The 12,731-nt window shown below is 44.5% G+C and overlaps 1 protein-coding gene across 1 annotated transcript; it reads right to left on the bottom strand.

Moving 5' to 3' along the window:
- Positions 1-491: 491 nt before the first annotated feature.
- LOC145416671 (roundabout homolog 2-like) lies at positions 492-12,288 on the bottom strand. Its single transcript, XM_080285610.1, has 5 exons — positions 12,235-12,288; positions 8,281-8,905; positions 3,293-4,509; positions 2,492-2,801; positions 492-1,504 (listed from the first exon to the last, which is right to left on the bottom strand). Exons 1-5 carry the CDS (start codon positions 12,286-12,288, stop codon positions 492-494), a joined length of 3,219 nt encoding a protein of 1,072 aa, XP_080141736.1.
- Between the last annotated feature and the right edge of the window lie 443 nt (positions 12,289-12,731).

Raw genomic sequence — 12,731 nt, forward strand, 5'->3', positions numbered from 1 at the left:
TATATATATATATATATATATATATATATATATATATATATATATATATATATATATATATATAGCTGTTACAACCAGTATCAAAATTATTATAACTTTCGATGATCGCGAAGTACAGAGGATAGGTGTTTAACTGGCAGTACCATTATTCAAATGTAAGAATTACGCGGTGTGTGTGTGTGTGTGTGTGTGTGTGTGTGTGTGTGTGTGTGTGTGTGTGTGTGTGTGTGTGTGTGTGTGTGTGTGTGTGTGTGAAGATACAAAATCCTCCTCTAGAGGAGGATTTACATATCTATGCCGAGCTGAAACTGTTGTAAATGCACATCGGTTTTAGAATAGGGGTAAAATTTTCCTGTATATACATTGCACTCTTGTCACTGTTATGAAAGTCCACGTTTAGCCAAAACTAGTATACTCACGCCAATTTCAGTATGTGCGTATAGTTCTTCCGTCACAGTAAATACATTATCGTTTTATCACTGGTACAACTGCTAGTGTGTACTGCCGCGTGGTGGCTGGCCAGGGTGAGCGAGGTGGCAGTCAACACACAGTTTATTGTCTCCACATCGCTGGAGGCTGCTGAAGGTGTGGAATCTGTCAGAAGGGATGACCTCTGCATAAGGCTCGTACGTGTGCTCAGAGTTGGCATCACAAGGCCCCCTGTAGGGGTCTACCTTGCCAACATTATCATACTGGGAGGCCCTGGAGCACATCCCTGGCGCTGCTCCTTGCTGCCGTGGCTCCCCCAGGTCAAGATCTGGCGGTGGAGAGGCTGGTGGAGGAGGCAGGATGGCAGCCCAGTTGATCTGCATCTCAGCAGACTGATCATTTGGGTGGCAGCAGGACGTGTGTGGTGGTGATGGGGCCAGTAGGGCCGTGGTGGCATACGGTTCAGTAGTGCTGTTGGGCAGCAGCAACCTCGGCTCTGCGTACTCACTAACCAGCTGATCTGACTTGAGGAGTCGTGAGGAGGATAAGCTGGAATCTTTATCACTGTCAGACGGCCGCCATACCTTATGGTCACTGTACATATTGATGGAAGGGTCCTGGTACAGTGGAGGTGCATGAGGAGGGCTGGCTGGTGGTGCCTTTTGTCGTACCCTCCACAAGTACCACACTGTACCAAGCACCAGTAACAGCACCAGCGGAATCAGCAAGTACGCCAACCATACTGCCTGTGGTGGAGCATGCAGCACCTCCCCTGCCGCCACCGTCCTGCGCAACCCCTGCCCCTCCACCACTACAGGGGCACTGAAAGGTCCTGTTCCAGCACTTGTCAGCGTCGCCACACGCACGGTATATATGTGTCCAGGCAGTAAATCACGAGTTTCCAGGTAGGGTGTACCAACTGTCTCGGTAACCTGACTACCGTTGTGGCTGAGTGTAACCTTGTACCCTATCACCTCCCCCTGCACCTCCTCAGTACTAACACCAGACCACTCGATCAGCATTGAACCCTCCTTTTGCCTCGTTACTCGCACGTTACCTGGCGCAGTCAGTGGCACTGGAAAGACAGGAATGAACACTTAAAATTAAGGTTAGGTTGTAATGACAATACTCTCAGTACTCTCAAATTTTCAGTCTATCAGTTATCTATCTATCTGTTTCAGTTTGTTTTTATATCTGTCTGCATGTTTATCAATCTATGTATCTGAGTTCTTACTTGTACCGATCTGTTTTACTATCCGATTAACTGCTTCTCTACATATGATACTGATAGAACCAGGGACACATGGTTTACTCTAAGACCACTGGCATATAGCACAAACACAGACTTTGTGGTGCTTGGTGTAAGCTGCAAATTATAACCTAGTACTCTGAATACCTATCACTGTAACTACAACACTGTTTCTTCTATAATTAGCCTCAAACAGCATTAGTACTGCACGGTAGTTAATGTTATCATACAATACCTAACGCAGCCCACATGTCTTTGACATACCAATTACTGCCAGGGATATATTATTTGTTTTTTTCCTACTACCTCCAGAATATTTTATTCAACCTACGAAGCATCCTTCTAATGGAAAGGGTCAGTGAGGGTTACATCTATCCCCCTCCAAACCTATGTCTCTCCCAAACCAAACCCAGTCGTCAAAACGCTGCCATCACTAGCATCGTGGTTTTTTATTCAATAATAATGACAGAGTAAAGCAAGATCCAGAAGCAAGAAGACAGGAAGTAAAAAAAAATAATCGTATTGATTATTTTCCTGTAATCCCGAAGCTGGAAGAAACCTAGGGTCATACTAGGCTACAACTGACACTGGAAGCTTCATAACTGTTAGCACCTTTTTCTTAGTAATTTACCGTGCATATTACACCCTGATAGTCTCCATCATATAATTTACATAAATATTAGTATCGATACTGTACAGTATATCTTAGAAAACGTAAAAGAGGATAAAAATGTGTAATATCCCAAACAAATTCTTAGGAAGAGATGCTACGAAACCTCCTATGCTATCAAGCATATGGGACCTAAAACTTACCGTCCTCGGGCGTGGTGAAGTGGTATGAGTTGGATGGCGTGCCCTCAACGCTGTGCAAGAAGGGTACGATGAAGAAGGTGTAGGGCGTGTTGGGGTGCAGGTTGTGGAGGTGATAGGTGGACGAGGTGCCCAGGACGGTAGCTACCTCCACCCTGTCTCCCTCTGCCATCCGATACACCAGCACCCCATCAACCCAGTCCTCCACTGGCTCCAGGAAGCTCCAGTTCAGTATAACACTGTCTGCTGCTGTGGCCATGGCCTTGGTCAGTGTTACCAGCGGACGCGCCAGGCGACGCTGGACCTGTCGCACCTGAGGAAGGCACAGTGTGGTTCATATAATTACGCTGGCCAGTTCTTATGTGTTTCAGGTAGGCTACGCCTCAGTCAGCATTACCAGTCTATACCATGCATCATTTTCTACTTTCCATAATCCTTTTCAAGCTTTATACTATAAGTTTTTTTATGTCCATTGATTGGAAGATTTATCAGTAACGTGAAGAAGCAGCCAAAATATCTTCACACCTCACAAAAACCGACTGGGCCGTCCCCAGCAACATATACATCTGGAGATGGCAATTTACCGACCAACCTGTATGCATAAAGGGTTCTAACTGTTCTTTTCCTAAAAAACAAGTCCCCCTAAGTTATGTATTATTACACCTTTTTTTTTTTTTTTTTTAGCATTTTCGTCACTAATAATCGCTTACAAGGACGTGCTCAGTATTTGTAGGAGAGAAGACATTTCCTTATACAAAGAATCTTTTTCACAACATTACTTAGGAGAATTTATACATACCATACCTGTTCTGCAGTGAGGGTGGGGTGTGGGTTGGCTCTGGTAGAGACAGGATCAGACCAAGGACTAGGGAACGATGCTCCTTGACTGTTGACAGCACGCACCAGGAAAGTGTAGGTGTGGCCTAGTGACAGACGACTGACAACACATGATTCTTGCGTGATGACAGCATCAGCCACCCGCCATTCAGACCATCCCTGGCGCCAGTACTCCACAGCATACCAATGGAGGCCAGCCTTGCTGCCCTGGGAGTTGGGCAACCAGCTTAGATGCACTGAAGTTTGGTTCCAGCCGAGTATACGGGGCTTGGTGGGTGGTGGTGGCAGTAGTGGCGACTCCTTTAGCTCTGTGTCCTCCACCACATTAAGCACTGCCTCCTGCTGTATACTGCCTGTTGTTGCAGTTACGTGACAGCTGTATATGCCAGCGTCGTCAAGCCACACGTCTTTGATGATGAGGGCACCGTTCTCTGGCAGAGAGAACCGTGGCTGGTGAGGGTGCTGGCTCAGCTGACGGGACGGCAGGTGTGCGGAGGGCTGGTACCACCAGGTGACACTCGCTGGAGCTGCTTCACTCACCACCTCACAAGAGAACCTCGCCACTCCTCCAGGGGCCACTGTCAGGTCCTTAGGTCCCACACCCACTACTGGTGGAGGCAGTGCTGTTACCACCACCACTTCTGCTCTTCCACTCACCCCTCCACCACTGTTAATGCCCCAACAGTAGTAAATACCGGTGTCCTGTGTGGATGGCTGGCGCAGCTGGAGAATACTGCCATCATCTGACACTGAGGCGTGGCTGCTGCTGTGACCAGGGGGCAGAACAGCCGTCCTGTCCGCAGAAGGGAGGCGCCAGAGCACGAGGGGTTCAGGCTCGCCTTCCACACGGCACCGCAGTTGTGCCTCATTGCCTTGGATCACCTGCAGGTGCTGAGGTCGCTGGGTCAGCACTGGAGCATCCAGCACAGTGAGTGTAGCCCTAGCAGTGGCCACACCTGCCTCACTCTTCGCCTCACACTCATACACACCCGAGTCCGCCACCGTCACTTTCTGCAGAACCAATCGCTGGTCCTCAATAGTGGCTCCTCCTAGTGACATCCCTCCATCCACCTGCCTCCAAGTGACTGTCGGGGTGGGAAAGCCCCTCGCCCGGCAACCCAACTCCACACCAGCACCCGACGCCACTGACGTGTTGGATGGCTGCTCCTCAAACCACGGTGGTGCTGGGAGAATGATTATTTATTGACAGGTAATTTGTGTCATTTATTATACTTTCATATCCGCTTAATGATAATGCAGCATGAACTATTTGGTAATTCAGTAACCATGCAGACAAGCAGCTCTCTTCTTATTAATTAGTTTCTTAATAATATGTGCTAATATCATTTGGCCTACAGAGGGACAGCTTCAGCATGCAGTTCACTGGGTTCACGTACAGATGAGCCTGGGATGCCAACAACAATGGCCTAACAATCCATTTATGCATTTAACACACTGATGCTCTGTGCTGCTATTAAACATAATAATATCTTGGTGCTGGAGAGAGATGCTTTCATGTGGTAGCATTGATATGACTGAGCAGCTCTGTTGTCAGGTTATACAAACGTTCCCCACATCCCTCGTCCTCCCCTAAAAGGAAGATGTTGGACTGCAAGAGAAGGGGAATGAAACTGCAGTCCACTGCCACTGGGTTCACATTCCGATGAGCCTGGGGTTACTGCCACTGCTGCAACTACTGCTTCTACAGTGCTACTACTACTACTACTACTGCTGCTATAACTGCTACTACTACTACTACTACTACTACTACCACCAGTAATAATAATAATAATAATAATAAACATAATAATAATAATAGTGATAATAATAATAATAATAATTATTATTATTATTATTATTATTAGTATAATAGGAAAAGTGTATGGTAGGATACTTATTGACAGAGTTAGACAAAGAACAGAGAAATTAGTTTGAGAAGAACAGGGAGGCTTTAGGAAGGGAAGAGGTTGTGTAGATCAGATATTCATTCTTAGATCATTAGTGGAAAAGTTTCTAGAGAAGGCAAAGAAGTTGTATGCGGCTTTCATGGATTTGGAGAAAGCATATGACAGGGTGGATAGACAAGGATTGTGGAAAGTGTTAAGAATATATGGAGTAGATGGGAAGTTGTTGAATGCTGTGAAGAGTATGTACGATGGTGCGAAGGCTGCAGTGCGTGTGGATGGTGAACTAAGTGAATTTTTCTCTTTGAAAGTTGGGTTGAAACAGGGATGTGTCATGTCTCCATGGTTGTTCAATCTGTACATGGATGGGGTAATAAAAGAGTTACAAGGTAGGGTAGTGGATGTTGGAGTGGCCCTGGTGAGAGAGGATAGTGTTTGGAAGCTCCCTGTACTGCTGTTTGCAGATGATACTGTGTTGTTGAGTGAAGACGAAGGGGAGCTGCAAGGCTTGGTGGATGAGTTTGGGAGAGTGTGTAAGAAACGGAATCTAAAGGTGAATGTAGAGAAGAGTAAAGTGATGGTCTTTGAGAGAGGTGAAGTCAGTGAATGTACAGCGAGGCTGGATGGTGAGGAATTGGAAAATGTGAGTAGGTTTAAGTATTTGGGTAGTGTGATGAGTAAGGATGGAGGTGTGGAGGGTGAAGTGCTTGAAAGGGTAAAGGTTGCTGGTTCTTTGAAAGCAGTGATAAGAAACAGGGAAGTGAGCATGGAAGTGAAAAAGTTACTACATGACAATATTGTGATACCAACTCTAACGTATGGAAGTGAAGCTTGGACGTTGTTGGAAGGACACAAGTCAAGAGTGAGAGCAGTGGAAATGAGTTATTTAAGAGGAGCCTGTGGAGTCACATGGAGAGACAGGCTGACGAATGAGGATATAAAGGAGCGTTGTGGTGTGGATGTGGATGTGATAGGAAGCGTTATGAGGAACACACTGAGGTGGTTTGGCCATGTGGAGAGAATGGAGGGGTGAAAGACTGACGAAGAGAGTGTATGTGAGTGAGGTGGAGGGGGAAGAGGGAGGGGGAGGCCGAGGATGAAATGGAGGGATGGGGTGGAGAGGTATATGAGAGAGGGGGGTGTGAGTTGGGAGCAGGGCAGTGAAATGGCGGGGGACATGATGACGTGGAGGCGATTTGTTTGTGGCCACCCCAAACGGGATTGAGGCGTCTGGCAATAGATAGATAGAATTATTATTATCATTATTATTATTATTATTATTATTATGAGAAATAATAATAATAATAATAATAATAATAATGACAATAATAATAATTACAAAAACACGACAAATTTCTTCAAGGACAATTTTCATAAAGAAAACCTTGTATCAGCCATTGCCTACTTGAAACCGAGCTATAAAAGGGCCGTGAGGTGAAGGTGCATGCCAGCTTAGGTCATCACAGTTTATAAGTCCACCAAGTTTGGTAGCTCTAGCTTCGATCCTTCATGGAAAATTAGGTGACATCTGGAATACTGGAAACGATCCAATTATTTTACCCCAGGCGAGGTCAAGGTCACAGATCTTGTGTACATCACCTTAGGTCATCAGAGCCTATAAGTCCACTAAGTTTGGTGGCTTTAGCTTTAATCCTTAAGGGGAAATTAGGTGATATCCCGAATATCTGGGAAAGTCCCAATTTTCTCCCCCAGGCGATATCGGAGAATAATCAACCGATTGGAACCATACTCCCTTCCGGCATGCGTCCATCTTAAGGCTATTTTATAGTACAATTTTTAGCTTCCTAACTTAGGCGGTTCTTGAGACAGCGAGGCTGACTCACTTTTCTCTGTTCCGGATAATATCCAAAGATCTGGTTGACTGATTGCCTCAATATCTGGTTAAAAGAGGCAAACAGTGTCAGACTAAGCTGACCAAGTTTGAAGGCTCTAGGCCAAATACCCTTTGAAATATCATAAGTAATAATAATAATAATGATGATGATCATCATCATCATCATCATAATAGCTTGATGTAGTACTGTTCTCAGGTGTCTGTCGTTTCCTCTCCTCCACTCTTCTTTCCTTTCATCCTCTTCTTTCGTTCTTTCCTTTATTCTTTCCCCCTCCTTCTGCCTGTGGGTGACTTTACACTCCTTCTGTCACTCTCTCCTTCATTTTTCCTCTTCATTCTGCCTGTGGGTGACTCTACACTGAGTGACAAGCCAAATGGTTTCCTGTACACCAGGAAACCATTCGGCTTGTCACTCAGTGTTGAGTCACCAACAGGCAGAAGGAAGAGGAAAGAATGAAGGACAGAAAAACAAAAGAGGGAATGTAAAGTCACCCGTAGGCAGAAGGACGTGGAAAGAATGAAGTAAAGAAAGACTGAGGAGGAAGGAAGGAATGGAGGGAAGAGAGGAATGGACAGACACCCGAGAGCAGCACTACATCGAGTGAGTGGATGGTGAGCGCCCCCACCTACCACAAATGGATAATAATGATAATAATAATAATAATAATAATAATAATAATAATAGTGTCATAGCTATATGCCATAAAATATTTTGGCATAGTAATTCCAAACATATTAGTTAAGAAAAATGTTAGGGAGCCTAATACCCACGGTAATATGATCCAGGGATAAACATAAACGTACCCAACAATTAACTCACTGAAACCCTTGATGTATTCTACATTTTGTTCGTATAACCACAAGACGAGTGTATGCGACTTAAGACATCTTGTATCGAAGGGGTTAATGAAGGCTATACCTAATCCCACTAGTTCAAAAAGCCTTCCCAGTGCTGAGTAAAACAGCACGGACACAACAAGAACTTAACAAATAAGATGTTTTCGTACTGAAGGAGTTAACTTATTAACGACCGTGAGGTGAGATGGGGTTTCCTCACGATAGCCTGCAAAGTTGAAGGGAAGACACATATTAGGGATTTTGAAATATTACATACCTATTTTTCATCTACTGTAGCACATATTACCTTTTAATTATGATGGAAGAGTAATCATCAACACATACTGTAAATAACTTACTCATGACGGTGAGGTGAGATGGCGGTGCCTGACGGGCGCCAGCAGCGTTGCGGGCACGACATATGTATTTGGCCGAGTCCTGCTGGACGGCCCGGGCGATTATCAGGTCACCATCCTGGCTGACACTGATGCGGCTGGAGTTGGTGACCTGGTGTCCGTCCCTGAGCCAGGTCACCTCAGGTGGTGGAGTGCCCTTGGGAGGCCGGCAGGGCAAGGTGATGGATTCCCCTACCAGCACTTTTATAGAGGAGTCAGCTTGCTGCTGGAAGTCATGGGCCAGTGTGGCCACAATGAGTGTGGCATTTTTTGAACGTGTGGCGCCATAGCTGTTTGAGGCCACACACCAATATGTTCCCGCATCACTGTCCCTCCTGGTGGCCGTGACCCGCAGGAAGAACAGTGACCCAGAGGACAGAAGGACCCGGTGTGAACGCTGATCCTGTGATGACGTGACCACTTCCTTCCCATCCCGGAACCATCGGATTCTGGAACTGCCCGAGGCTGCGCAGTTCAGAGTGGCGGGGTCATTGCGCCGCGCCACCACGTTGCTTGGGTGTTCCTTGATCACTGGAGGTGCACCTGTATGGGAGGCGTCATCTTTGTCATCATAATTCTCTCTTTCTACCTAAGGATGGGATAAGGTATGGCCTACCAAGTAAGGAAAAATGGAAGCATGTATTGTTAGGGAAGATTATTTAATACCATGAGACCATTAGTATATGGCCAATATAACATCAAACACAACGTTCACTGACCACTTGAGGTCTGCAGTAACTGTCCATGAGCTTTTGTAAAGGAACCGGGGTGTGTCCATTTTAGTTTTGGTATGGTCATGAAAAAAAATAAAAGTTTCCTCCCAACATTCGGAATGTAGGAACGAAAGAGAAATTAACAACCATCTTCTGAACCCATGCTTTACACTTCGTACAAGAGCGAATAGACGCTGAGAACATGACAAGGATAACATTGAAGAAGGCTCTCTCCATTCACCAAAATGTAAAAATACAGAAAGCATACTTATAATACGTTTATTTTATGATGAAAACCCCTAACCCCTTTCATTATATCAAAAGGTGAAGACTGTGCCAGCCAGTCAGACTGAATGGTAAGTTTGACTAGTACCCAAAGACACTCATTCCTATCTTGTAACAACGTTCATTAAATTTCAGTGGGTAATCCAGTTCCGTCAGGTGAAAACAAACCCCCAGTCCTGAATATACCTTCGTTGAGATGCTTCCAGTCAGTGTGTTGTTAAATCCTTCGGTCCGAGGACGTATTTTTACGATTTATTCTTTCAACTACCGTATCAGAATTTTACTCAACTCTCATTTTAAGCACGTAAATGAAGACTGTTTCTAACCTCAGCAGTTCGAAAAATCTCTTCACAGAGGATTATAATGGTTAAAAACGGGTAAAATAAAAAATATTATATCATCACATTAAAGAGGTTACTGCACATATGAAAGGTTATCATAGTGTTGATTACAACTAAGTACTTTCATGAGTCATTCAGTTTAGTGTTATTTTCTTCATTTAAACATGGACTCTACTATGGTTGTGAAAACTTCTCATAGGGAAGTTTCTCAAGTTATCCCTGCCTCACTCCAGCTTCCCCCACAATCCCTAAAGTCCTTTTTGTCACGCTTCATTCATTCCGTCTTCCTCCATCATCCATATTATTCATTCTGTCAAGCTTCTCATATTTAATCCTTTCCCATCATCCCTAAAATCCGTCATGTCAAGCTTCTTTCACTCCGTCCTCTCACATTATCTCTAAAATCCCTCATGTCAGCTCTCCTTCTCTGATTTCTATTTAACCATCCATGAAATCTCTTTCGCCAGTCTTCCTTTATTTATCGTCTCTTGTAACCCATACAAACTTATATGGCAGACATCTTTCTCTTTATAATCTCTTCCGTTGCATCTCATTCACTCCATTTACATTTCTAAAATTCTTTATATTAACCTTCTTTTACTCCAAAATCTCACATATTACGCTTCACTCATTTCATCCATATTCCATATTCCCAGTATCATCATCATCATCATCATCATCATCATCATCATCATCATCCATACATCTTTTCCCACCTAAGGATGGGATAAGGCCCATAGAACCAAAATATATCTAATGGAAGGAAAACCAACAGAAATCTGCCCATTTCAATGGTTCGTGCTTTCATTCACTCATCATTGAAGCCCCTGGAATCCCAACTCCAACCCTACAGGCATAAACATCCTCATTCTAAAAATCTTCTTTCAACCTAAAATCTGCCACAGTCCCCTTTACTTAGCCCAGCCACATCCCTAAAATCCCATACATAACCCTCCTTCATCCAAAGTCTGTCGCCTTATCCCTCACTCATTCTGTTCTGTCTCACCAAAGGAAGTTACTATTACCCGTTGCCCACCTACTCCATTTTGTCCAGTCACCTCACAACACTCTCCTATGATACTCTTCACCAATTTCATATAACCCCATCCCCCTGCACCTCCACACACACACACACACACACACACACACACACACACACACACCAATTTACCTCTCCTCCCCTTCCTTCTCTCACCTGTGGTCCTCCACCCTACCCTCACCTCAGTCTCGTCTTTCCCCTTTTCTCTTTGCTCTTTCTCCAATCGGTAAGATCTTTGGTCAAAGTTTATTTCCTCTTTATCAACGTTCGTCATGAGGTAGCCCACAGCTGGGGACCTGGTTATAAAGTTTAGTGTTATGCATCGTATTCTAGGTGAAGACCACAGCTCAATAAAAATTTCTTACCTGCCGAAATGACCTTTGTTCAGTCGATAGGTATTAATCCTAAGCAACTTTTTTTTCCTCCTTTCTCTCCACACTTAACTATAATCACGAGGTCAGTTCGTATGTACTGTACAATGCATCCATTAAAAAATACAATAAAACATGTGATAGTAGTTGCTTTGTGAGATGAGCAATGATTCCTAATGTGTGAATGATGTATGAATGACTTGTGTGTACCTTTCACTAGGTATTCTTTTTTATGCTTCTCTTACTTTGTCTCTGGATCCCACCTCACCCTAGATTTTTGGTGGGAGTTAGGGTTGTTAACATGTAATTAACACTACATAAACCGATATATCGGAAAAATGCCCCCATGTGGTGGCACCGACATAATTGGGTACCACCAGTGCCTGATTTTTTTTTTTTTTTTTTTTTTTACGTGTCCGACTCTGGGCAAAGGTTTCAGGGCCTATTTCCAAGTCCCAGTAGTCCTCCTTGGGGCCCAGTAGTCCTACACCTCCACATGTCACCATTTCGGCGCTAACACCCACCATCCACATTGAATACATGCTAGGACTGTCTCATACAGGACTGGTGTACTGGTATTAGCGGGGGTACTTTTATGACATGTCGGCGGGTCATCTGATAGATCAGAAAAGTCTGCTTTTTCAGAAATTCAAATCCTGAAACTGTTCCCTGCCCCAGCCGGGATTATATAAATGTCCCTCAACTCACTCTCTGTCCCTTGGTAGGAAGATGGTGAACTGTAAGATGAGATAAGGTCAGTCTGCAACCCACTGGGTACACATTCAGATGTGCCTGGGGACACAACAACAACAACAACAATTATTTACCGGACCATTGTCTCACCTTTACCTATTGCGAGTTGAATTTTTTAATGAAACTGGCGAAGGCACATTTCAATCAATTTATTTGTCATCCGCACTGAAAAAAAAAAAAAAAAAAGTAATAACATTTGAAGACCAAAACATTTGTTATTACGATGCAAAAGTTACATGCGCCATCAGAGTGAAAGGACTGCACTCTGAAATATCATCTGACGTACGGCGGATTTAACAAATAAATTTGTATTTAAGTAACACCAACCTGGCTGAGCAGCGACGAGGCTGATGCACATAAACAAAACAAATACATCCATGGCTCCTCGACCAACTCCTCCACGCACTCTCACTCACGTTCTCACTGCCGCCGGAATCACTGTAATATTGGCAGCTCTCATCTTCTCGCATCGTGACACACAGCTCACAGGGGACCTATTTTCATAGCCTCTACAGTTGCAGTGTATCAAAGTGAGTCGGGTAATGTAGCTATTATCCTTTTCAATTTCTCACATAAAACTGGAATTTTTTACAACACAGGTCACTGCAGAACACATCATTAGGAATGCCCATAACACTAATCATAACGACTGGCAGCATGATCACGTTCCAGCGCAACAATCGGTCTCACTGAGCGTCTTCGGCTGTGGACTAGAGCGATATTATCCAACACCCTGCCTCTGCGGGGTCTGCTCTCACACTGATCCCTTGCTATGAGCGACTGAACGGTGAGACCCACACAGCCAGACAGGGTGGCCGAGAGGGGAACAGAGGTAGGGAAAGGGGGGGGGAAGAGATAAACAAGACGAGGGGGAGGAGGTAAGGGCAGTGAGGGACAAAACAGGGAGGAGGGA

Source organism: Coenobita brevimanus, chromosome 13, assembly GCF_032717465.1.
Source record: "Coenobita brevimanus isolate Jiangsu-jjx chromosome 13, ASM3271746v2, whole genome shotgun sequence".
NCBI classification, from domain to species: Eukaryota; Metazoa; Arthropoda; class Malacostraca; order Decapoda; family Coenobitidae; genus Coenobita; species Coenobita brevimanus.

Excerpts from the sequence above, each read along its gene's own strand:
- LOC145416671 (XM_080285610.1), bottom strand. The coding sequence starts at position 12,288 with ATGCGAGAAGATGAGAGCTGCCAATATTACAGTGATTCCGGCGGCAGT. Across the intron at positions 8,906-12,234 it reads ATTCCGGCGGCAGTGAGAAC|GTAGAAAGAGAGAATTATGA; the intron begins GTGAGTGAGAGT and ends TCCCATCCTTAG. Across the intron at positions 1,505-2,491 it reads CTTCACCACGCCCGAGGACG|TGCCACTGACTGCGCCAGGT; the intron begins GTAAGTTTTAGG and ends CTGTCTTTCCAG.